We start from the raw sequence: 24,199 nt of genomic DNA on the forward strand, positions 1-24,199 counted from the left end.
GGTCTCAGCGTAAGCCGCGTCGCCTTCTTCACATTCCAAGGCCACCTTTCGACTCCCATGCACTGTGATGGTGCCCTTGTAACCCGGCATTTTGAGTTGTAAGTAAACGTAACACGGTCGTGCCATGAATTTAGCATAAGCCGGTCGCCCAAACAAAGCGTGATATGGACTCCTGATTTTGACCACTTCAAATGTCAATTTCTCAGCCCTGGAATCATACTCATCTCCAAAGGCCACCTCCAACTCAATCTTGCCAACTGGGTAAGCCGACTTGCCTGGAACCACCCAATGGAAAACAGTGTTGGATGTTCTCATATTCTTCTCAGTCAACCCCATGTGCTGGAAAGTATCATAATAGAGGATATTGAAGCTGCTACCTCCGTCCATGAGTACCTTAGTGAATTTATATCCACCAACCTGGGGTGCTACCACCAAGGCTAAATGACCCAGATTATCAACTCGTGGAGGGTGATCCTCTCTGCTCCATATGATGGGTTGCTCTGACCATCTCAAATAACGAGGAATTGCCGGCTCAACCGAATTTACGGCCCTCTTAAGAACCTTCTGGTCACGTCTGCATAAGCTAGTGGTAAACACATGGTACTGCCCACCACTCAACTGTTTCAGATGGCTCTGATAACCCGACTATTGCTGCTATTGTCCTCCCTGACCAGATTGCTGTTGATTATTTCCACCCGGCTGTCCCTAAAAACTGGAATTTGAACCGCCACCTGGGCCATGAAAACTGCCAGCCCCTGAACCGCCGCCAGATCCATGACTACTATCAAAGGTATTAGAATTTTTAAACGCTTTCATGATCGCGCCATCTTTCCACAGGTGTGTAGCGGGGTGCTCCCGGGTGCCGTGTTTCGGGCAAGGCTCATTGAGTAGCTGCTCAAGAGATGGGCCTGACCCGCCAGACCGAGGCCACTTACCCGTACGTCTCTGATTGTTACCCTGCGTATTAGCATTGGCTACAAGCTCCGGGTTGCCGTCCGCCTTACGCTTATTGCCGCTTTGATTCACCGGGTTGTGTTGTTGACCCTTTCCATTGCCGTTCCTTTTTCCCTTCCCTGTCTTCTCATCATCAGATGCGGGATCCTTGGTACTATCAGAATCGGCATATTTGACTAAAGCCGCCATTAGCGTGCCCATATCCCTGCAGTCACGCTTAAGGCGCCCTAGTTTCTGCCTCAGCGGCTCAAAGCTACAATTTTTCTCCAACATGAGGACTGCAGAACCGGCATCCATCTTATCAGATGAATGAATTATCTCCTTGACCCGGCGTACCCAATGGGTGGTGGATTCGCCCTCCCCCTGCTTGCAATTCGTCAAGTCCACGATTGACATAGATTGCTTACAGGTGTCCTTGAAGTTCTGGATGAAACGGGCTTTTAACTCCTCCCACGAACCAATAGAATTGGGTGGTAAACTCTTTAACCAAGACCGGGCCGTTCCATCTAACATCATGGTAAAGTATTTGGCCATTGCCGCGTCACTGACTTCCAACAGCTCCATGGCCATCTCATAACTCTCAGTCCATGCTCTAGGCTGTAAGTCGGCCGTGTAATTCAGCACCTTTGGAGGTCCCTTGAAGTCCTTGGGCAGGCGTACATTGCGCAAAGCCAGTATCAAACAAGGAACACCATCAGTTCTGGTGGCTACTCCCATCTCAGTAGAAGTCGTTGGATACTCTGGAATATCCTGATGTGCCGCCTGCTGAGCCGCCAGCTGAGCCGCCCGCTCGTTCTCCTGACGTACTCGGTCTTGCACCGGGTTATAGCCACCATGTTGGTCACGGTGTTGGGCGTTGCTTGACAAAGCTTCAGATTCCATGTGCCGGCTGTAACTCGGGCTCCGGTTCTGACGAGGCGGTGCCAACCAAGGCGGAGGAGTTGAATGAATCCTATCCCGACTATAAGAATTGGTCTCTTGCTGAGCCAGGGCCGTCTGAACAAGTTCCCTGATCCTCCGGGTCTCCACCGCTGTTGGATCATCACCGTCCACTAGAAGAGCCGCCAGACGCGCTGATGCTGCGATTGAATTCTCCATCGGGTTGGAAAAGTGACCCTCCGGTATCGGCACATAACGCGGTGGTTCCATGCTCACATGAGGAGGTGGCATCTCTCGACGCTGAGCCAGTCCTACTGCTCCGAATGTCATAAACTGATTGGCATCTGGCGGGTTACTTGGGCCGGCTCCGGGTGTAGCGAAAAGAACCCGAGGGTCGTAATTCAGAGGTAACCGGGATTGGGTCTTCTGGTGTCTCCTCCTCATTACCTCATTGGACGCGTTTAAGCTTGTCGTGAGCTGGTAAGCCTCTGACTGCAACCGTTGTTCCCCGGGCGTCAAGAGCCGCCCGCTCCGTAGCTAGTCTAGTATCCTCAGCTGCCAAGGCCTCCTTGGCCTGAGCTATCTCCTCACGTACCCGTGCCACCTCCGCGTCATGCTCATCTTTGTTCGCAGGGATAACCGTGGCGGTTAACAGGGTCGTAAGCTTGTCCATGATGTCTATCAGCACTTGAGCCGGCGGGCGCACAGGGCCTCCTGCCCCGGCCACTCCTATCCCGGACGTAATTGCAGTAGCGGCTGTAGAGTTTTGACCGGGTTGAGTCCCATCCATGAAGACTCCTGCCCAATTCGGCGACTCACAGGGGTCCGGAATACTGAAGCCATCGGAACAGCCCCCGAGCACACCATCTTGAACTTGATACAGAGAATCTGGTGAGCCGGCGGACGAATCACCGTCAGAGTGGACGGCCGCCTCACCGCCATCTTCAGGTCCTTCAGAAAGCTCTTCTCCATGGACGCATCCCACAAAGACACGCTTCATGCCGGTTTGAGCTCGGGCGGGTTTCGCACGCTGAGCCGTCTCGACGAGGTCGGTGCAGTTGTCCGGCTCAGGCCCCGGCTCACCAATCCGGCCAATGAAGACGTGGATCCCTCCGAAGGGGACCCGGTACCCGTACTCAATTAACCCGGCATCGGGGCCTTCATCATCGACGTAGATCTTGCCACGACGACTCTTGGTCATCCGGACCACTACGTATCCCTTGAGCCCTTCGAAGTTGCCCTTCAAGAACTCAAATCCACTGTGCGCTGGCCCCACGGTGGGCGCTAACTGTCGTGGAATTGTCACGTCAGATGTCCTCGTGAAAGGACTTAGTTGTGGAGCCATCGCAACTAGGAAGCTTGAAGGGGTTAATCGGGACAAAGGACACGAGAGGTTTTATACTAGTTCGGCCCCTTACGGTGAAGGTAAGGCCTACGTCTAGTTGGGTTGGTATTGATGTTTCGATGACCAGGGAGCAAGATACGCTATGCCCGGTTCTCGATGAGTTGTTTCTTGCCCTAAGCCACCAGCGGGTCGTCCCATTATATACACGGGTGGACGCCCTGCGGCTTACAGAGTCCCGGCCGGCTTATAAACAATGTCCGGCTCGGTGACTAGTTAAGTCTACCTTATGATAAAAGTAATATTACTATGGCGGTTTATTAAACCGGGCCTTAAGTCTCCTGCGGGCCTTAAGCCCTCTATGAACCGCCATCTTCACCTTTGGTAAGTCTTCTTTGCATAACCCGGCCCCTCCTCAGCGGCTTACACAAATAGTTATATCCCCAATAGTTAGTATCGGTTGGACCTAAGTTTTTGCTTCTTCACATGAGTAGTGCTATCCTTCCAATGTCATTTTGTTTTGCTTTGTTTGATGTATGAATAAAATACCAAAATCTGAAATTCTTAAATGAGAGGGAGTCTTCACATAGCTACATAATTATTTAACTACTCATTTGTCTTCACTTATATCTTTTTGGAGTAGTTTGCATTTACTCGTGTGCTTCACTTATATCCTATGAGTAAATGGTTGAATGAGTTGAATGTCATAAATATGAAATTATATATGTCTCATTTGCTTATCCCATGGGGAGTAATGACTTCACATCTAAGAAGTAGAGGTTGTAAATTTATTGAAGGTTAGCAAACATTGTATTGGTCATCTGATCAATTCATGAAAGAATATTGAAGGAAGAGAGATTTCACATATAAATATACTATCTTGGACATCTTTTATAATTGTGAGCACTCATTAAGTATGACATGCTAAAGAGATGATGTTGGACAAGGAAGACAACGTAATGGCTTATGTTTTCTCACATCTCAGTTAAAGTATATTGTCATGGATCATTCAAACATGTTGAGCTTGCCTTTCCCCCTCATGCTAGCCAAAATTCCTTGCACCAAGTACATATACTACTTGTGCTTCCAAATATCCTTAAACCCAGTTTTTGTCAGGAGTGTCCACCATACCTACCTATATGCGGTATTTACCTGCCGTTCCAAGTAAATTTGCATGTGCGAAACTCTAAACCTTCAAACGATAATCTGTTTTGTATGCCCGAATCGCTCATGTGGCGACTAGGGGCTGTCAGTATCTTCCATGCTAGGTGGGTTATTCTCAAGATGAGTGGACTCCGCTCATCATTCACGAGAAAAATGGCTGGTAACCAGGATGCCCAGTCCCATGATCAAAAAGAGCAAAATCAAATCAAAAATAATTGTAAACAAAACTCCCCCAGGATTGTTGTTGGTATGGACGGTACCCCGTTGTTTCGGATGACCGTGGAGTGTGATTGTTGGTGGAGGGGGAGTAAAATCGTTACCATTCTTTTTGGGAACGGCCTATAATGTATGTAGTATGGAAGATATTGGGAACTCTTGGTTGTTATGTTGACAATGAGATCATACCTCTCAAAATTATTTGCCTCTATTTCAAAATTGAGCTCTGGCACCTCTGCAAATCTCTGCTTCCCTCTGCGAAGGGCCTATCTTTTACTTTATATCTTTTACTTTTATGCAAGAGTCAAGGTGATCTTCACCTTTCCTTTTTTCATTGTATCCTTTGGCAAGCACCTCGTGTTGGAAAGATAATGATATATATATCCAACTGGATGTAAGTTAGCATGCACTATTATTTTTGACATCACCCAAAGGTGAATACATTGGGAGGCAACACTATAAGCCCCTATCTTTCTCAGTGTCCGATTAAAACTTCATAAGCATAAGTATTGCGTGAGTGTTAGCAATTGTAGAAGACTATATGATATTTGAGTATGTGGAGTTTGCTAAATCAAAGCTCTGACATAGACCCTTCCTGAAAATAAGATGAATTGTAATTGTTTGATGACTGAGAATGAAGTTTGCTAGTTTTCAAGGAAGTTTATGATCTATGCTTTAACATGTGAATAGCTTGTTACTTGATCTTGAGAAGTTTTATGAGATGAACTACTGTTATGACATATAACCATGCTAGAAAAGGTGATTGAAATTATCATTGATCAAACTTATGCACCTGCTAGCATTCACACTTCATAAATTCTTTCTTTTATCATTTACCTACTCGAGGACGAGCAGGAATTAAGCTTGGGGATGCTGATACGTCTCCAACTCTTTGCCTAACTAGTGCACCTATACAATCTACCATTGTATTGGGTGTGTTGGAGACACAAGAGACTCTTTGTTATTTGGTTGCAGGGTTGCTTGAGAGAGACCATCTTCATCCTACGCCTTCCACGGATTCAAAAACCTTAGGTCATCCACCTGAGGGAAATTTGCCACTGTCCTACAAACCTCTGCACTTGGAGGCCCAACAACATCTACAAGAAGAAGGTTGTGTAGTAGACATCAGTGATGCCTGAAGATGGCCTCGCTATGGTGGTGGTCCCTAACAATGACCTCGCGATCCCACAGCTGGGCGACATGACCATGCCAATTATGGTAGAAGACTACATCCCACTGCCTCGCTGCTCTAAGCGCATCAGAATGATGAAGGAGAAGGAGGAGTGAAGTATGTCAGGTATGTCAGATCTCCAAAATGATCTATACTTAGCTTTGTTTCCTCCGTTATGACCTAAGTTAGCTCTAATATGCTTAGTTACGTAGGTTTGCTCAATAATTACATACACTTAGCTTACTTATGTAAAAAAGGCATAATTACCTTACTCAGGTTTGAAATCGCATAACAATCATGGAAACCTCATATATGTGACATAGTTAGCTTATTTTCCTTGAAAATGACATAATAAGCCTAATGAGCTCCAAAATGATCATTTTTACCTAAGTTCGCTCCAAAATGACCTCAGTTAGCTCTAAGTTAGCTCTAATATGCTTAGTTACCTGGGTTAGCTCAAGAAAGACCTATACTTAGCTTACTTATGTCAAAAATGGCATAATATGCTTAGTTAACTCATAATATGCTAGGTTAGCTCCAAAATGACCAATTTTACGTAGGTTAGCTCCAATATGATCCATTTTACCTAGGTTAGCTCCAAAATGACCAAGTTTACCTAGGTTAGCTTCAATATGATCCATTTTACCTAGGTTAGCTCCACAATGACCTATACTTAGCTTACTTATGTCAAAATGGCATAACATGCTTAGTTAACTCATAATATGCAAGGTTAGCTCCAAAATGACCAATTTTACCTAGGTTAGCTCCAATATGATCCATTTTACCTAGGTTAGCTCCAAAATGACCAAGTTTACCTAGGTTAGTTCCAATATGATCCATTTTACCTGCGTTAGCTCCAAAATTACCTATTTACCTCGCTTACATCTAAAATGACCTACACACTTAGCATTTTTACCTAGCTTAGCTAAAATGGCATTTTTACCTACCTTAGTTAGAAGAAGAAGATAAAGAAGCGGAGAGGAGAAAAAGAAAGAGAAGCTAAATTCTTCTTTTTCCTTTTCTTCTTTTTCTTATATTTAGTCTTCTTCTTCTTCTTCTTCTTCTTCTTCTTCTTCTAACTTTCATCTTTTCCAATTTGCAGATTTGCTTTAGATGAGGAAGCTTGCATTGATGGAGTGTACTCTTCTCCTTGTCCTTCCTTTTTGTTTATCGAAACTTGTTTTGGATATGTATGTATATATGGATATGTTGTTGGAAACTTGTTTTCGATATGTATGTATATATGGATATGTTTTTGGAAACTTCTTGTTGGAAATCATTGTATATTGGATATGTTGTCGGAAAATTTTATGTTTCTTATGTTGTTGGAAACTTATTGTTGGTATGCCTGTTGAAATTATTTTCAAATGTGTTATATATATATATATCCGTGAAATTCTGTTAAATTGAATGAATTCAAGAAAAAAAAGGGGCTATAAAGGCACTTTGTTGTCTGCTGGCAGATGGCATAGAGCTTTGCCATCAGCAAGCGGACGGCAAAGCTGCCACATGGCAGGTACCTGTACAACCTGGGGCATTGTGCTGGCCTATATGCTTTCTTTGCCGTCTGCTGGCTGACGGCAAAGAACTTTGCATCTTTGTTGTCTACCAGCGAACGGCAAAGCACACCGTTAACCCCTTAACGGCCCTAAGCTGCCACGTGTGTCGTCCAGGTCCTTTGCCGTTAGTAGCTGATGGCAAAGACATTTTCATCTTTGCCGTCTGACAGCATATGGCAAAGAGGACTTTGCCATAGCCTATTCAGCGAGACCTATTGCCGTCTGCTGGCTGACTACAAAGGTCTTTGCCGTCAGCCATCCATGCCTTTACCGTCAGCCATGGCTGACGGCAAAGTGCCTGATTCCTGTAGTGCCACTAGAGGAAAGACAACATCATCTCATCAAAACATCAAACGAATACCAAATTCACATGATTACTTATAACAAGACTTCTCCCATGTCCTCGGGAACAAAACTAACTACTCACAAAAGCATATTCATGTTCAAGATCAGAGGGGTATTGAATATAATTAAGGATCTGAACATATCATCTTCCACCAAATAAACCAACTAGCATCAACTACAAGGAGTAATCAACACTACTAGCAACCCACAGGTACCAATCTGAGGTTTTGGGACAACGATTGAATACAAGAGATGAACTACGGTTTGAGAGGAGATGGTGCTGGTGAAGATGTTGATGAAGATTGACCATCCCTCGATGAGAGGATCATTGGTGATGACGATGGCTTCGATTTCCCCCTCCCGGAGGGAAGTTTCCCCGGTAGAACACCTCCGTCAGAGCCCTAGATTGCTTCTAAGGTGGCGCTTCGTCCCGAAAGCTCTCCTATGATTTTTTTCCAGGCCAAATCCTTGCATATAGCAGAAGAGGGGCACCAGACGATGGTCAGGGGGGCCACAAGCCCTGGGGGCGCCCTGGGGGGTAGGGCGCGCCCCCGGATTAATGGCCACCTGGTGGGTCCCCTCTGGTAGTTTCTTCGCCCAATAATTTTTATATATTCTAGAATAACTCTCCATAAATTTTCAGGACTTTTGGAGTTGTGCAGAATAGATATTTCAGATTTGGTCCTTTCCGGTCCAGAATTCCAACTGTCGGTATTCTCCCTCTTCATGTAAATCTTAAAATAAGAGAGAAAAGGCATAAGTATTGTACCATAATGTGAAATAACAGTCCATGATGCAACAAGTATCAACATAAAAACATGATGCAAAATGGTTGTATCTACTCCCCCAAGATTAGACCTTGCTTATCGTCAAGCGAAAGCCGAAAGCGATAATCATGATCACTTGTTTAGAGATAGAGGTGTCGACAAAATAAAATATGGACATGAGGGAATCATGATCATCTTTAGAACAACAACATGTTGTTATATAACTTCTTATGCTAAAGTGATAATTCGTTCACAAGATAAAGTATGAATCAAAAACTTTATTGAAAACTAACAAACTATGATCTCAATCATTGAAGCAATTGCAATTTATCATAATACCAGAAAGAGTCAATGTAAGAGCTTTTATCTAGCAAATCCACATACTCAACCATCTTTTAGCATTTCACAATTCATAACACTCGCGCAATACTTATGAGATCAAAGTCTCAATCGTACATAGAGATAGATAGGGGCTTATAGTTTCACCTCCCAACCTTTTACCTCAAGGGTAATGTCAACAATAATAATTTCTGATCACCTACATCTGAGTGGATATGTGTGTCTGGATCTTTCCAAAACATATAGTGCTTGCCAAAAAGAAAAGGTGTAAAAAGGAAAGGTGAAGATCACCATGACTCTTGTATAAGGATAAAAATAAAAGATAGGCCCTTCGTAGCGGGAAGGAGAGGTTATCATACGCTTTTATGGTTGGATGCACAAAATCTTAATGCAAAAGAACGTCACTTTATATTGCCGCTTGTGACGGAGAACTTTATTATGCAGTTTGTCACTTTTATTTCTTCCATATCACAAGTTCGCATAAATCTTATTTTCTTCACACTAAAAGATCATACATATTCAGAGAGCAATTTTTATTCCTTGCACTGGCGACAACTTACTTGAAGGATCTTACTCAATCCATAGGTAGATATGGTGGAGTCTCATCGCAAAACTAGGTTAATGGATTTTTGGATGCACAAGTAGTATCTCTACTTGGTGCAAAAGATTTGGCTAGCATGGGATGAGAAGCAAGCTCAACATGTTGGAGGATCCATGACAACATAACTTCTATTCGGGTATAAGAAAACATAACTCATTATGTTGTCTTCCTTGTCTAACATCAACCTTTTAGCATATAATATTTTGATGAGTGATCACAATCACCAAAGATGTCCAAGATAGTGTATTTATATGTGAGACCTCTCTTTCTTTATCACTTCCTATTAATTGCAACAATGACCAAAACTATGTTTGTCAACTCTCAACAAATTTTATTCATCATACTCTTTATATGTGAATTCACCACTCTTCATAAGATCATTATATAATCTTTTTTTATTTATTTTATTCATTTCTTTTCTCAAGATCATAGCAAGAAAGCAAAGCCCTCTACTCAAAACAGATCTTTATTATATAACTCTCAGACTCGATTACATCGATGGAACACAGAGTAAAACACAAAACTAGATCATACTAAAACTTTTATTCTACTAAACCAGGATATAATCAAAAGGTTCAAACTAAGATAAATGGTAAAGGTAAAGATGTGATGATGATATGATACCGAGACACCTCTGAGGGAGTCCTGGATTCGGGGGTCCTCAGGTGTTCGGCCCAAGAGTATGGGACGGGGTGGATGAGCCGTACAAGATCAGGCTAAAGATTATCCTCTGTGTCCGGATGGGACTTCTCCATTCGTAAATGGCAAGATTAGAGTCCGGGTGTTTCCTTCCCTGATGAACCGACCTTGTACAAACCCTAGGCCCCCTGGTATGTATATAAACTGGAGGGGTTAGTCCATAGAGGTGATCCTCATTACCATCATCGCAATATTCATAGGCTAGACATCTAGGGTTTAGCCATTACGATCTCGAGGTATATCAACTCTCGTAATCTCCATACTCTTTGAATATAATCAAGCAGGAGTAGGGTTTACCTCCTTTAAGAGGGCCCGAACCTGGGTAAACATTTTGCCCCCTGGTCCCCTATTACCATCGATACTTATACGCATAGCTTGGGCCCCCCTACCCGAGAACTGCCGGTTTTGACTTCGACATTGGTGCTTTCATTGAGAGCTCTGTCGTGCAGTCTACAAAAGCAATCTATGGCTCGCCTAGTCATCAACAATAATATCACTTCTGGAAGGAGCATAGCTTCAGAGCAGACCCTCCAGTTCGGAGCTTTCACCATTGGAGCTTGCGTAGCCCTCGAGCCCGCAACACCCCTTACGGCTGCCAGACACCGTCTTCGCATCGGCCCAAAGTACTTTGAAAAGTTGGATCCGGTGGATGTCTCGTCTTTAAAAGAACTGCTAGACAGCATCACCGCCCTGGGGGTCTCAACGGACTATGATCTGATCAGGCTCAAGCCTGACCAGAGGGAAATTAATCACCCGCCGATCACCCACCTCATAGCGGTCATTGAGGAACCGGCCAAAGACACTTCCCTCCCTATATTGAAGACCAAGTGTGTTTGAGTCTCCGAATCCCCTGAGCCGGATACTCTTCCTTCTAATGGGACCTCACGCCCTCCGGACTCTTGCTCAAGCACAGGATCACAGGAGCCCTTGGACCTCCCCGGACCCGAACCGGTCGCCTCGGACACCTTTCAAGCTCCAAATGCAGACGTGGGACTGGATCTAAAATTTAAACCACCCACCCACCACAATCTATATTCTACAAGCCACTCAGGTCCTCCAGATATATACAACCTGATGTATGTGCGGTAGAAGCCTCAGGAAATGGTCCACCACTTTTGGGCCAGATTCCTGCTTGTTAAAAACCAGATCAAAGACTGCTCGGATGACGACGTAGTTTCGGTCTTTCATCATAACTGCACCGACGAGGGCATATTGAATGCCCTCGACCGTTGCCACATACAGAGCTTTACAGAACTATCATAGGTAGTGCAAAAGTACTGTGCGATGGAAAGCACATGGAGGGCCCAGAAAACTCAACTGGAGCCCGCTGCCTTTAAGCAGTGTGCGGCCCGGACTAAACGGATACATCATGGCGGGTCACCCGACCACCAGTCTATGGGCAGGAAAGATAAACCCTTCACGGGACACATGTTCGTTCTTGACGAACTCCTGGAAAAGCCCTGCCCAATACATGTCACTCTGCACACAGACCCGACCCATAGCCTTTGAGCATGTTGGGTACTCTGACAAGTAGCAAAACATGGTGAGACCATCCTCACCACCACTCCGGAGAAATACTATATGGAGAAGGACGACTTTAACATCCTCATGGTCTTCGAGACCTTTTTTCGAATAATTGATGCAAAAGGGCACTCCTTGACCTCGCCGAAGTCCACCAAGTTACCACACTAAGCCCATGGAACGACACGGTGATAACCTTTATAGCCGAAGACGAACCAAAGGCTCGTTCAGTTCGAGCACCCGCGGCCCTAGTATTAAACCCCATTGTGGATGGTTTTCGGCTCACTAAAGTGCTCATGGATGGCGGCAATGGGCTTAACCTCATCTATGAAGACACTCTCGATAAAATGCAGATGGACAGATCATGCATCGAGCAAAGCAATACCACCTTTCGAGGCATTATCCCCAGTCGAGAAGCACAATGCTCTCGGAGAATTAAACTTGATGTGGTATTCAGCACGCTTGAAAACTATAGATCTGAAGAGTTGCTCTTTCATGTGGTCCCCTTCAACAGTGGGTATCACACCATCCTCGGCCAGGACGCTTTCTCACGCTTCCAAGCTATACCCCATTACGGGTATATGAATCTCAAAATGCCTGAACCCAACGAAATCATAACAATTTCGAGCGAACCGGACAAAGCCCTTCGGGCCGAAAACAAAACTGCATCCTTGGCCCTCGAGAAACTATCCGAAGCCCTAGCGATGGAAGAATTAACCACCCTATAGTCCATGATGGATAGGAATGATGTGATTCTCAATAAGAGATCCAAATCCACCTCTTTCAAGCTAGCTGAGGAAATAGTTAAATTTCAAGTGCACCCGACAGACCCTAACAAAATAGCAACTAGACCCGGCAGTGGATGCCGCCCTACACACATTTCTGCGAGAGAATTGGGATATTTTTGCCTGGTACCCTTCAGACATACCCGGCATCCCACGCAGACTGGCCGAACACAGTCTCAACATAATCAAGGGATTTAAACCCGTGAAGCAGACACTACGGCGGTTCTCCAAACCCAAGCGTCAAGCCATGGGAGAAGAGCTAGATAAGTTGCTAGAGGCTGGGTTTATTAGGGAAATTAAACATCCGGATTGATTAGCCACCTTGGTCATGGTACCAAAGAAGGAAAAATCCTGGCGCATGTGCATCGATTTCAAAGACCTTAACAAGGCTTGCCCTAAAGACCCCTTCCCATTGCCTCGCATCGACCAAATCATTGATGCAACTGCAGGGCACGATTCTTTGTGTTTCCTCGATGCCTATTCTGGATACCATCAGATTAAGATGAAGGAATTGGACCAGGCCGCAACCGCGTTCATCACCCCCTTACGGTCCCTTCTGCTTCAACACTATGCCCTTCAGGCTCAAAAATGCTAGGCCTACCTACCAGTGTATGATTCAAACTTGCTTGGAAAAAATTTTGGCAAAATAGTTGAAGCACGTGGATGACGTGGTCATCAAGACGAAGCGCGTCGAAACACTGGTGGAAGATCTCCGCCTCACCTTCGACAACCTTCCAACATACGACATACGACTTAATCCAGAAAAATGTCTCTTCGGAGTACCAGCCGGAAAATTGCTAGGGTTTATTGAGGAATTGAAGCAAACCCAGCCAAAATCTGAGCTCTATCACAATTGGCTATACCAACATACCTAAAGCAAGTCCAAAAACTAGCAGGGTGCATTGTGGCCTTAAGCCGTTTCATCTCCAAGTTGGGAGAAAAAGCATTACCACTCAACAAGCTATTACGACGCACTGATAACTTTGAATGGATGAATGCTACAACAGCCGGATTGGGAGAAATCAAGGCCCTACTTGCAAGCAACCCAATCCGAGCTGCCCCGGGTGTTGGCGAGCCTATGTTATTATACATCTCGGCAACTAACCAAGTAGTTAGTGCCATACTCGTTGTTGAACGAGGGGAAGAGGGACATAAATTCCCCACACAAAAGCTAGTTTATTATGTATCGGAGGTCCTCACACCTTGCAAATCCCGACACCCCCACTACCAAAAAATAACCTACACGGTCTGTGGCGTCCCGAAAACTACGACACTATTTTCAAGAGTGTTCGATCATAGTGGCATCAGAAGTACCACTTAACGATATTATCAACAACAGGGACACCACCGGCTGCATAGCTAAATGGGATATCGAACTCTTATCGTTCGAAATAGTATACAAGCCATGTCGGGCCATTAAATCCCACGTATTGGCCGACCTCGTTGCTAAATGGACGGAAGCCGAACTCCCTAAAGAGTATAGTTCATACTCCAATTGGATTATGTACTTTGACGGCTCCAAAATGCTTGCCAGACTGGGGGCTGGCGTCATGCTAACATCTCCTACTGGGGACGCAGTCCGCTATATACTACAAATTATGTATACGGACTCCAACAATGCAGCCGAATATGAGGCGCTTCTACATGGTCTTCGCATGGCTGTCTCCATGGTTATACAACGCCTGGAGGTTGATAACTCACAAGTATAGGGGATCTATCATAGTCCTTTTGATAAGTAAGAGTGTCGAACCCAACAAGGAGCAAAAGGAAATGACAAGCGGTTTTCAGTAAGGTATTCTCTGCAACCACTGAAATTGTAGGTAACAGATAGTTTTGTGATAAGATAATTCGTAACGGGTAACAAGCAATGAAAGTAAATAAGGTGCAGCAGGGTGGCCCAATCCTTTTTGTAGCAAAGGACAATCCTAGACAATTTCTTATAATGAGAAAAGCGCTCCCGAGGACACATGGGAATTATCGTCAAGCTAGTTTCGTCACGCTCATATGATTCGCGTTTGTTACTTTGATAATTTGATATGTGGGTGGACCGGTGCTTGGGTACTGCCCTTTCTTGGACAAGCATCCCACTTATGATTAACCCCTATTGCAAGCATCCGCAACTACAAAAGAATTATTAAGGCAAACCTAACCATAGCATGAAACATATGGAGCCACATCAGCCCCTTACGAAGCAACGCATAAACTAGGGTTTAAGCTTCTGTCACTCTAGTAACCCATCATCTACTTATTACTTCCCAATGCCTTCCTCTAGGCCCAAATAATGGTGAAGTGTCATGTAGTCGACGTTCACATAACACCACTAGAGGAGAGACAACATACATCTCATCAAAATATCGAACGAATACCAAATTCACATGACTACTAATAGCAAGACTTCACCCATGTCCTCAGGAACAAACATAACTACTCACAAAGCATATTCATGTTCATAATCAGAGGAGTATTAATATGCATTAAGGATCTAAACATATGATCTTCCACCAAGTAAACCAATTAGCATCAACTACAAGGAGTAATCAACACTACTAGAAACCCACAGGTACCAATTTGTGGTTTTGGATACAAGAGATGAACTAGGGTTTGAGAGGAAATGGTGCCGGTGAAGATGTTGATGGAGATTGACCCCCTCCCGATGAGAGGATCGTTGGTGATGACGATTGTCACGCCCAATATGCGACCCTATCCAAAAGGAACTCGAAGGTCCCACCAAGGATAGACCCGCATATTGAAACGCTTTTGCAAGGTGGATATCATTACATCAACATTACATAATAGATAGGGATACATACAAAAGGCATACAATGCCACACGAATACAGCATCACAATACGTAAGAGCATCATCTGACTACGGATGAAACACAAACAGAAACTCAAATGACATCCACCCTGCTAGCCCAGGCTGCCGACCTGGAACCTATCCCCTGATCGAAGAAGGAGCAGAAGAAGAACTCCAAAGCAAACATCGCTCTCGCGTCATGATCATCGCATAACCTGTACCTGCAACTGTTGTTGTAGTAATCTGTGAGCCACGAGGACTCAACAATCCCATTACCATGGGTATCAAGACTAGCAAAGCTTAATGGGAAAGGAAGGGGTAAAGTGGTAAGGTTGCAGTAGCGACTAAGCATATACGGTGGCTAACATATGCAAATAAGAGCGAGGGGACAAGCAAAGGAACGGTCGTCAACTAGTAATGATCAAGAAGTGATCCTGAACTCCTACTTACATCAGTGATAACCCAAAACCGTGTTCACTTCCCGGACTCCGCCGAAAAGAGACCATCACGGCTACACACGCGGTTGATGCATTTTAATTCGTATCTGGTGTCAAGTTATCTACAACCGGACATTAACAAATTCCCATCTGCCCATAACCACAGGCATGGCTTTCGAAAGTTTATACCCTGCAGGGGTGTCCCAACTTAGCCCATGATAAGCTCTCGCGATCAACGAAGGATATACCTTCTCCCAGGAAGACCCAATCAGACTCGGAATCCCGGTTTACAAGACATTTCGATAATGGTAAAACAAGACCAGCAAGACCGCCCGATGCGCCGACAATCCCGATAGGAGCTGCACATATCTCGTTCTCAGGGCAACACCGGATGAGCAATCCGTACAACTAAAACTAGACCTCAAGTTTCCCTGGGGGGGCGCTCCAAAGGGCTCTAGTTCGGACCAACGCTTAGACAAGCATTGGCCCGGGGGGGGGCTAAAATAAAGATGACCCTCGGGTTGGCCGACCCAAGGGAAGGGTATAGGTGGTGGTGAGGCAAATGGTAAAACCAAGGTTGGGCCTTGCTGGAGGATTTTTATTCAAAGAGAACTGTCAAGGGGGTTCCATAAATCACCCAACCGCGTAAGGAACGCAAAATCCGGAAACATAACACCGGTATGACGGAAACTAGGGCGGCAAGAGTGGAACAAAATACCAGGCATAAGGCCGAGTCTTCCACCCTTTACCAAGTATATAGATGCATTAATTAAATAAGAGATATTGTGATATCCCAACATAATCCTGTCCACCATGGAGCAATCTTCAACTTCACCTGCAACTAACAATGCTATAAGAGGGCTGAGCAAAAGCGGTAACATAGCCAAACAATGGTTTGCTAGGAAGGGTAAAAAAAGGTTAGAGGCTGACATGGCAAATTGGGAGGCTTGAAGAGCAAATGATAGGTAGCGTAGCAAAGCGATAGAACGAAGCAACTAGCATAGCAATGATAGTAGTGAGATCTAGGATAGCGGTTATCTTGCCTGAAATCCCGCTAGGAAGAAGAACGAGTACATGAAGAAGACGAACGGGAGTAGTCGAACGAATCCTCACAATCGCAACATTACCGAAACTAAGAAGCAACACCGGAAAGAAACAAACAACATGGTAAATGCACGAGCATAAACATGGCATGATGCACAAACAAGTATGATGCATGTCCGGTTTAATGAGGCATGGCATGGCAAAGTGCAACAAACAACACTACAAATTAAGTGGAGCTCAATATGCAACGAATTGCATATTGACGAAACACCACATCAATTATTTAGTTCTCTCTCGGTTTTGTACCCAACAATATTAAATGTTATTAAACATGGCAATGGGTGAAGCATATGAAAACTACCTATCTAGGCAAGTTTAAATGAGGCCGGAACAACAAACAACAATTCCGGAAAATCCCCATATGCATATTATGAATTTGGTACTGTTCTACCCTAAAACATATTTTAGAATTGTTAAACATGCAAAGTAAAATCACCATGATAATCTATTTATTTTTCCACCCCATTTATATATAAAGTTTATTTAAAACCAAGCTACGGTTATTTAGTTATGAAATAAATCATTTTAACATGGCATTTGAGCACATTTAATCAAACAGCATTTTAAACATTTCAAACATGGATGAAAGTGGACAAATATGAAACTAGATGAAATTCTAAGCATTTTACATATATAAATTATTTTAATCCGATGCACTGAGTTATTAAATGCATGATGTTTGAGGGTTTTTCTGTAAAACAGACAACTCTGGAAATTAGGCAAATTTGCATAGCTGGAAAAAAACATGAAGTGGGCCAAATCTGGATGGGCCAACAGCACAGAAAAAAGGGGGCGCTGGATCTGGCGCTCACCATGGGCCACACGGCCGGCTGGTGGAGAGGATGGGCTGCAGGGGCACGCTGGACCGAAGTCGTGGTCGCGGTCCACGCAGGCGAGGAAGGCGCGGTCAAAGCAGCGAGCAGAGGCGTCGTCCTCCCTACTCGAACGAAGCAGAGGAGGCGAGCAGGGCGCCGGTGGCTGGGAGCGGAGCTCCGGCGAGCGGGGCGAAGGGTTGACGGGGATCCAAAGGAAAGAAGCGGCTCGCGGCAGTGCGGTGCTGGACTTGGCGGCGGGGCTAGCTCGAGGGGGCGCTGGGCGAAGCTGTCGGGTCGAGTGGGGCTTGATGCAGAGGAGCAAGGCGACGGGGTTGCGGGGCATAGGGAGGCACAACTCCAGCGGGCAGGGGCCGGAGACGAAGCGGCGCGGACCCGAGCGACGGTAGGAGGCTGCAGTCAGTCTCCTGGCGAGGAAAACGAGGGCGACAGACATGGCGGCTCGGTTCCCTATTGCAACAGAGAGAGAGCGGAGAGAGACATGAGCTTCATAAAAACAGAGGACCGGAGGCAAGAGAGGGAGGGTCGACCAAAGAAGGTGGCTGGACCTGGAGTCAAGGCGGCGAAGCATCTGCAAGGCTGGGCAGCGGCCATCTGCTCAACGTGGTCCCGTGGGCGCTCAGGCAGCAGGACGGGGAGCTTGGCGGACGGGAGAGGTCCTGGACGGCGGATAACGGAGAGGCCGGATCTGGGGCGCGGAGGGGAGAATCCATGGCGGCGGAGCTCCATCAGGTGGCCATGGCGAGGCTCCTGTTCGTCCTGAAGAACAAGAGACGGCGAGGTGAGGTGGAGAAGAGGGTAAACAGAGGGAAAAAAGGAAGGAGAGGGCGACGGCGGTCCTGCTCGCGGACGAGCTCCGGCGAGGTACGGTTGCCGGTGGTGGCGCCTGAGGAGCAGCGGCAGTCGGGCACGAGGTGCTCGAAGAGGAATCGAGCGGGAGGAGCTCAGGGCCTCGGTTGCAGGATTGGGTGGATCGAGGGAAGGAGGTGGTTGGCCCGATCAGGAAATCGAGGGAGAGAGGGTGGATCTGGAGGGATCCCGAGGGGAACTGGCTGGCGGCGGCTCGATGGGACAAACTCCCGAGAAGTTAGGGTTGGTCTAGTTTATATATAGTCTACAGATTAGAATAGGGACTAATCTGGTCCGTCCGATCGAAATCAAGCGGTCGAGAATAAATAGGTTAGGTGGCCCAAATAAGAAAACGGGGATGTTTTATAGACGTTAGGGGATGATCCGGATCCAACGGTCATGACCGTGCGGGTCGGGTTCGGAAGAGGTTTCGGACGCGCGCGAGGGGTTGAGTATTGTGCAGAAAGATTAAGCGGCCAGACGAGAGGGACTCGAAAAAGCTGGTTGGTCTCGGAACGGTCATCGAAGGCAAGGGATTTGATGAGCTGAGAAAAGAGAGAGAAGAGAGCGGTCCGGTTGATCTGAGAGAAGGTCAACCGAGACACGGAAGAAGCGACAACTACGAGCGGATGTAAGTTTTATGAAAACATGCAGATGCAATGCGCATGATGCTATGAGATGAGATGCAAGACATGAACAAAATGCAAAACAAAAGATAAAAACCAACCATGGAGGAAATAACATATCGCATCTCTGGAAAAGGCAAGAGTTGGAGTTACGAATATGGAAAGTTGTATCCGGGGCGTTACAAGGATGGTGATGGTTTCCCCCTCCCAAAGGGAAGTTTCCCTGGCAGAACAGCTCCGCTGGAGCCCTAGATTGGTTCCGCCAAGGTTCTGCCTCGTGGCGGCGGAGTTTCGTCCCGTAAGCTTGCTTATGATTTTTTTTCAGGGTAAAAGCCTTCATATAGCAGAATATGGGCACCGGAGGACCACCAGGGGGCCCACAAGACAGAGGGCACGCCCCCCACCCTCGTGGCCAAGGTGTGGGCCCCCTCTGGTACTTTCTTTGGTGAATAATTCTTATTAATTCCAAAAATGACTTTCATGGTGTTTCAGGACTTTTGGAGCTGTGCAGAATAGTTTCCTATATTTGCTCCTTTTCTAGCCAGAATCCCACCTGCCGGCATTCTCCCTCTTCATGATAAACCTTGTAAAATAATAGAGAATAGCCATAAGTATTGTGATATAATGTGTAATAAGAGCCCATAATGCAATAAATATTGATATAAGAGCATGATGCAAAATGGACATATCAACTCCCCCAAGCTTAGACCTCGCTTGTCCTCAAGCGGAAGCCGATATCGAGAAATATGTCCACATGTTTAGAGATAGAAGTGTCGATAAAAATAAAATACGGACATGAGGGCATCATGATCATTCTTATAACAGCAACATATATAGATTTTGTCATATGATTTCTTATTCTCCAGTAATAATCTATTCACAATGTCAAGTATGGTTCAGAAACTTCATTGAGAACTAACAAACTATAATCTCAGTCATTGAAGCAATTGCAATTTATCATAACATAGGAAAGAGTCAACATAAGAGCTTTTCAGCAACTCCACATACTCAACTATCAATTAGTCTTTCACACTTCCTGACACTCACGCAATACTTGTGGTTATGGCGTTTTAATCGGACACAGAGAAAGATAGGGGCTTATAGTGTTGCCTCCCAACGTTTTACCTCAAGGGTAATGTCAACAATAATAGTTCATGCTAACGAACATCCAATTGGATATATGTATCAAGATCTTTCCAACACGAGGTGCTTGCCAAAAAGGATAAAATGAAAAAGGGAAAGGTGTGGAGATCACCTTGACTCTTGCATAAAGTAAAAGACATAAAGTAAAAGATAGGCCCTTCGCAGAGGGAAACAGATGTTGTCATGTGCTTTTAGGTTTGGATGCACAAAATCTTAATGCAAAAGAACGTCACTTTATATTGCCACTTGTGATATGAACCTTTATTATGCAGTCCGTCGCTTTTATTACTTCCATATCACACGATCGTATAAAGCTTATTTTCTCCGCACTAATAAGTCATACATATTTAGAGAGCAATTTTTATTGCTTGCAACATGATAACTTACTTGAAGGATCTTACTCAATCCATAGGTAGGTATGGTGGACTCTCATGGAAAAACTGGGTTTAAGGATATTTGGAAGCACAAGTAGTATCTCTACTTGGTGCAACGAATTTTGGGCTAGCATGAGGGGGAAAGGCAAGCTCAACATGTTCGAATGATCCATGACAATATACTTTAACTGAGATGTGAGAAAACATAAACCATTACATTGTCTTCCTTGTCCAACATCAACTCTTTAGCATGTCATACTTTAATGAGTGCTCACAATTATAAAAGATGTCCAAGATAGTATATTTATATGTGAAAACCTCTCTTTCTTTATTACTTCCTATTAATTACAACGATGACCAAAGCTATGTTTGCCAACTCTCAACAACTTTTAAGCCTCATACTTTCTATATGTGAAGTCATTACTATCCATAAGATCAATATGAACTCTTTTATTTCTTTTTATTTTCTTAAGATCATGGTAAGATAGCAAAGCCCTTGACTCAACAGTAATCTTTATTATATATAACTCATGGACTCGATTACATAGAAGGACCACAAAGAAAAATTTAAAACTAATTCATACCAAAACTTTATTCTACTAGATCTAGATATTATCAAAAGGATCGAACTAAGTAAAACGGTAAAGATAGGAGTGTGATGGTGATACGATATTGGGGCACCTCCCCCAAGCTTGGCAGTTGCCAAGGGAAGTGTCCATACCCATGTGATTATGTCCTCGAAGGTGGTGAAGAAGGAGTTGTTGATGATGTAGGCTAATCGCACATCGAGCGTAAAAGCTCCTCCAACTTGCGGATAATACCCTTGAGTGCGATGATATGATCCTTCAACAAAATATTTTCCTGTGTGAGATGCTTGTTTTGTATGCGAGCTAAGTCAATCATTTTCAAAGCTTCAATCTTAGTTGGGGTAAAGAGGTTCGGTAAAGGTTGAGGGATGTTTTCTTCTTTCGCCGCCGGAGCTTGATCCTCCATGGCCTTCTTGATCCCTTCATCCTTGTTGATCTCCTCCGGTTCTTCTCTTTTCTGCTCTATCTTCAATAGCCAAGCATCCTTGCCTTAATTGTTGGAGGAGGATGACGTCATGATGCTCTAGATCTGTCAGAAAGACAACTTGAAACAAAGAGAGAAGATTTTTGCGAGGTACATTGGTCAAAACCTTTGGGAGATTATATAATGATTTTTTACCGACCAAGAGAAGTAACATGCAAGAAAACGGAGTCCAGGAGGCACAAGAGGTGCCCACGAGGCAGAGGTGTCGGAGTAATGGGCCACGGGTAGCCTCACCCGAGTCCCTTGGCACATCAAAACTTTGGGCCGGCTTCATCCCGCAAAGACCCCAGCTAGAAGCTAAGCCCTCCGGGGGCCTATTGGCTCAGAGGCCGACCACCGGAGGACGGCCAAGCACCAGAAGACGGCACTGGGAGCAGCCGGCTCCCAGAGAGGGGGGCCACCCGACGCCCACGGAGTCTGGGCCCCCATCAAGAGTACAAGCTAGAGCATGGCTACAATGAAGCACGTCGCCCCCGAATCCCGGGACAAGCATGGCTACAGTGCTCCATATAGGCGGAGATCTCCGCATGGCGGGGCACTGTGCCATGTCTCCTATGACATCGCTCCGAGCAGGCGGAGTCCTGTTCCCCACGACGACCTGTCGGTACGGCCTGCCGGCGGCGGGCCCTATCGGGCAGTGACGCCGTAGAAGACGGCGGAAGCCCAATCAGTCAGACTTGGATAGGGCCGGCCTCCAGCAGGCGGTCGTCCCTTGCCCCGAGGCAAGCATGCCATTAAGCTGATGAGACCAGGTGTGGCTACAGTGATCTCCCACCAGGCGGTGGGACTGTAGCCACGCTGAGATGACCAAGCCCACGTCACCGACGGCACGGCTACAGTGAGCAGCCACCAACCAGTCTGCGGGACCCACCAGACGGCGGGCCTCGTTAGTCGGCAGAGAAACCGGAGGCTGGAGACACTGACAGCCGGGCCCAGCACCCGGATGGATTACCATTGTACCCCTGGGGGTTAGTCCTATATAAACCCCCTAGGGAACCCATGCAAAGGGTTCCAACTCTGATAGAACTAGCCAGTTACCTATGGCAGGGAAGAGCTAGCCTTGCATTCTCCTACCTCTAGATACAACTCAAGGAGCACTTTGTATCACTAGTGCCTTAGTGATCATGCGGAGACCCCGCGGAGCAGGAGTAGGGGTATTATCTCCACGGAGAGCCCCCAACCCGGGTAAAGTTCGCCGGCATACGTGTCTCCGCCATATCCCGCTTCCAGGCACCGGCGACTTCTACTTGCTCCCACCATGATAAGCCATCCATTGGCATATGTCGCACCCAACCCCCGACATTTGGCGCCCACCATGGGGCGAGGTGCACTGTCTCCCGGAGATCTGCTCTGGACGGGAACCCTGTTCCTTCCTGGCGAGCAAACCCAGCCCAGCACGCCTGACAGCATTAGCCCCAACGCGCTGCATGGCGCGGAGATCGCCTGCGCGGCGAGCTTCCTCGCCCACCTCGTTGGCGAGATCGACCTCTCCGACGAGCCGGCCTCTGACGAGGGCACTAGCTGCCCCGAGAGCTGCCTCGTCAGCCTCCTCGACCAGCTCCATGTCACCAGTGTGCCTGTTGTGGACCTGGAGTCCGTTGGCTCCACCGATCCCATGATCGTCGACTCCGACACGGTGTCGTTTGATGCATTCCCCACCAACGTGGTGGTCTACGACGAGCCGCCTCCTCGCGAGCACAGTAGCGGGACCACCGTCACGGAGGTGCTCGTCATTAGTAGCAGAGAGCACTCGGACGAGCATGCTCGAGACCCCCTCGACGCGACTCTGCGCGACCTAACGACGCCCATCCCGGAGGGCGCGGATGCTGAGGTGCTGGAGGCACGCCGCGTCCAGCTTCTCGAAAGCGCTGGCCGCCTGGCCAGCATGCACCGTATCTCGGACACCTACTGACGCAAGATGGCTCAAGCCGTTGGTGGAACGCCGGCTCCTGAGGGGCCTAGCCGCCTCGACATGGTTCGGCAGCATGGCGCGACCGTTGCCAGTATGTTCGGGGAAGAGCGCCCAATCTACGCCACGCCTACAGAGAACATCCGGGCCGCCCAGGCGGTGACAGATGAGCTGGACAAATACGACAGAGATGAGCGCTGCCACATGATGGAGCGAGTCCAGCAACTCCTAGATGCGGCCGCCGCGCAGCACAAAGTCGGCTGCCGCGCTGAAGTTCCAGCCCGACGAAACAATGAGCAACCCCCTCGCCAAGATCATGGGGCGACATCCCAGACACCGACTGGTGGCGCCCGCGGAGGAAAAGGCAATGAGCCGGCTGCCAGCCACAGCCGGACGCGCCTCTCCATCGAGCGAGACGAGGACGGTCGACCTCATGCGGTGGAGCGGCGAGGCGACCCGCCGCCTCCTCCTCCTCGTGGAGCAAGGCACCCCACTCCGCCGCCTGTCACACACCCGACACTCGGCGACCGCCTTGGCCGCCGAGAGGGAGTCGGAGAGAATGGAGCCCGCCACCGGATCGATCGCCTCAACCAATCCCTGGTGCTAGAAGAAGACGACGCACTGGGCCCGCCCTGCTTTGGCCCCCGAACTCGAGATGAGCCCTTCCCCAAAGGGTTCACTCTCCCGCGAGATACGCCCAAATACACTGGCTT

At 46.8% G+C, this 24,199-nt stretch overlaps 1 protein-coding gene across 1 annotated transcript; it reads right to left on the reverse strand.

Annotated features, from left to right (window-relative positions):
* Positions 1 to 623: 623 nt before the first annotated feature.
* Positions 624 to 18,293, reverse strand: LOC123090238 (uncharacterized). Its single transcript, XM_044511638.1, has 3 exons — positions 18,063 to 18,293; positions 17,494 to 17,964; positions 624 to 781 (listed from the first exon to the last, which is right to left on the reverse strand). Exons 1-3 carry the CDS (start codon positions 18,241 to 18,243, stop codon positions 624 to 626), a joined length of 810 nt encoding a protein of 269 aa, XP_044367573.1. The 5' UTR covers positions 18,244 to 18,293.
* Positions 18,294 to 24,199: the final 5,906 nt, after the last annotated feature.

This window comes from Triticum aestivum, chromosome 4B (assembly GCF_018294505.1).
Source record: "Triticum aestivum cultivar Chinese Spring chromosome 4B, IWGSC CS RefSeq v2.1, whole genome shotgun sequence".
NCBI lineage: Eukaryota > Viridiplantae > Streptophyta > Magnoliopsida > Poales > Poaceae > Triticum > Triticum aestivum.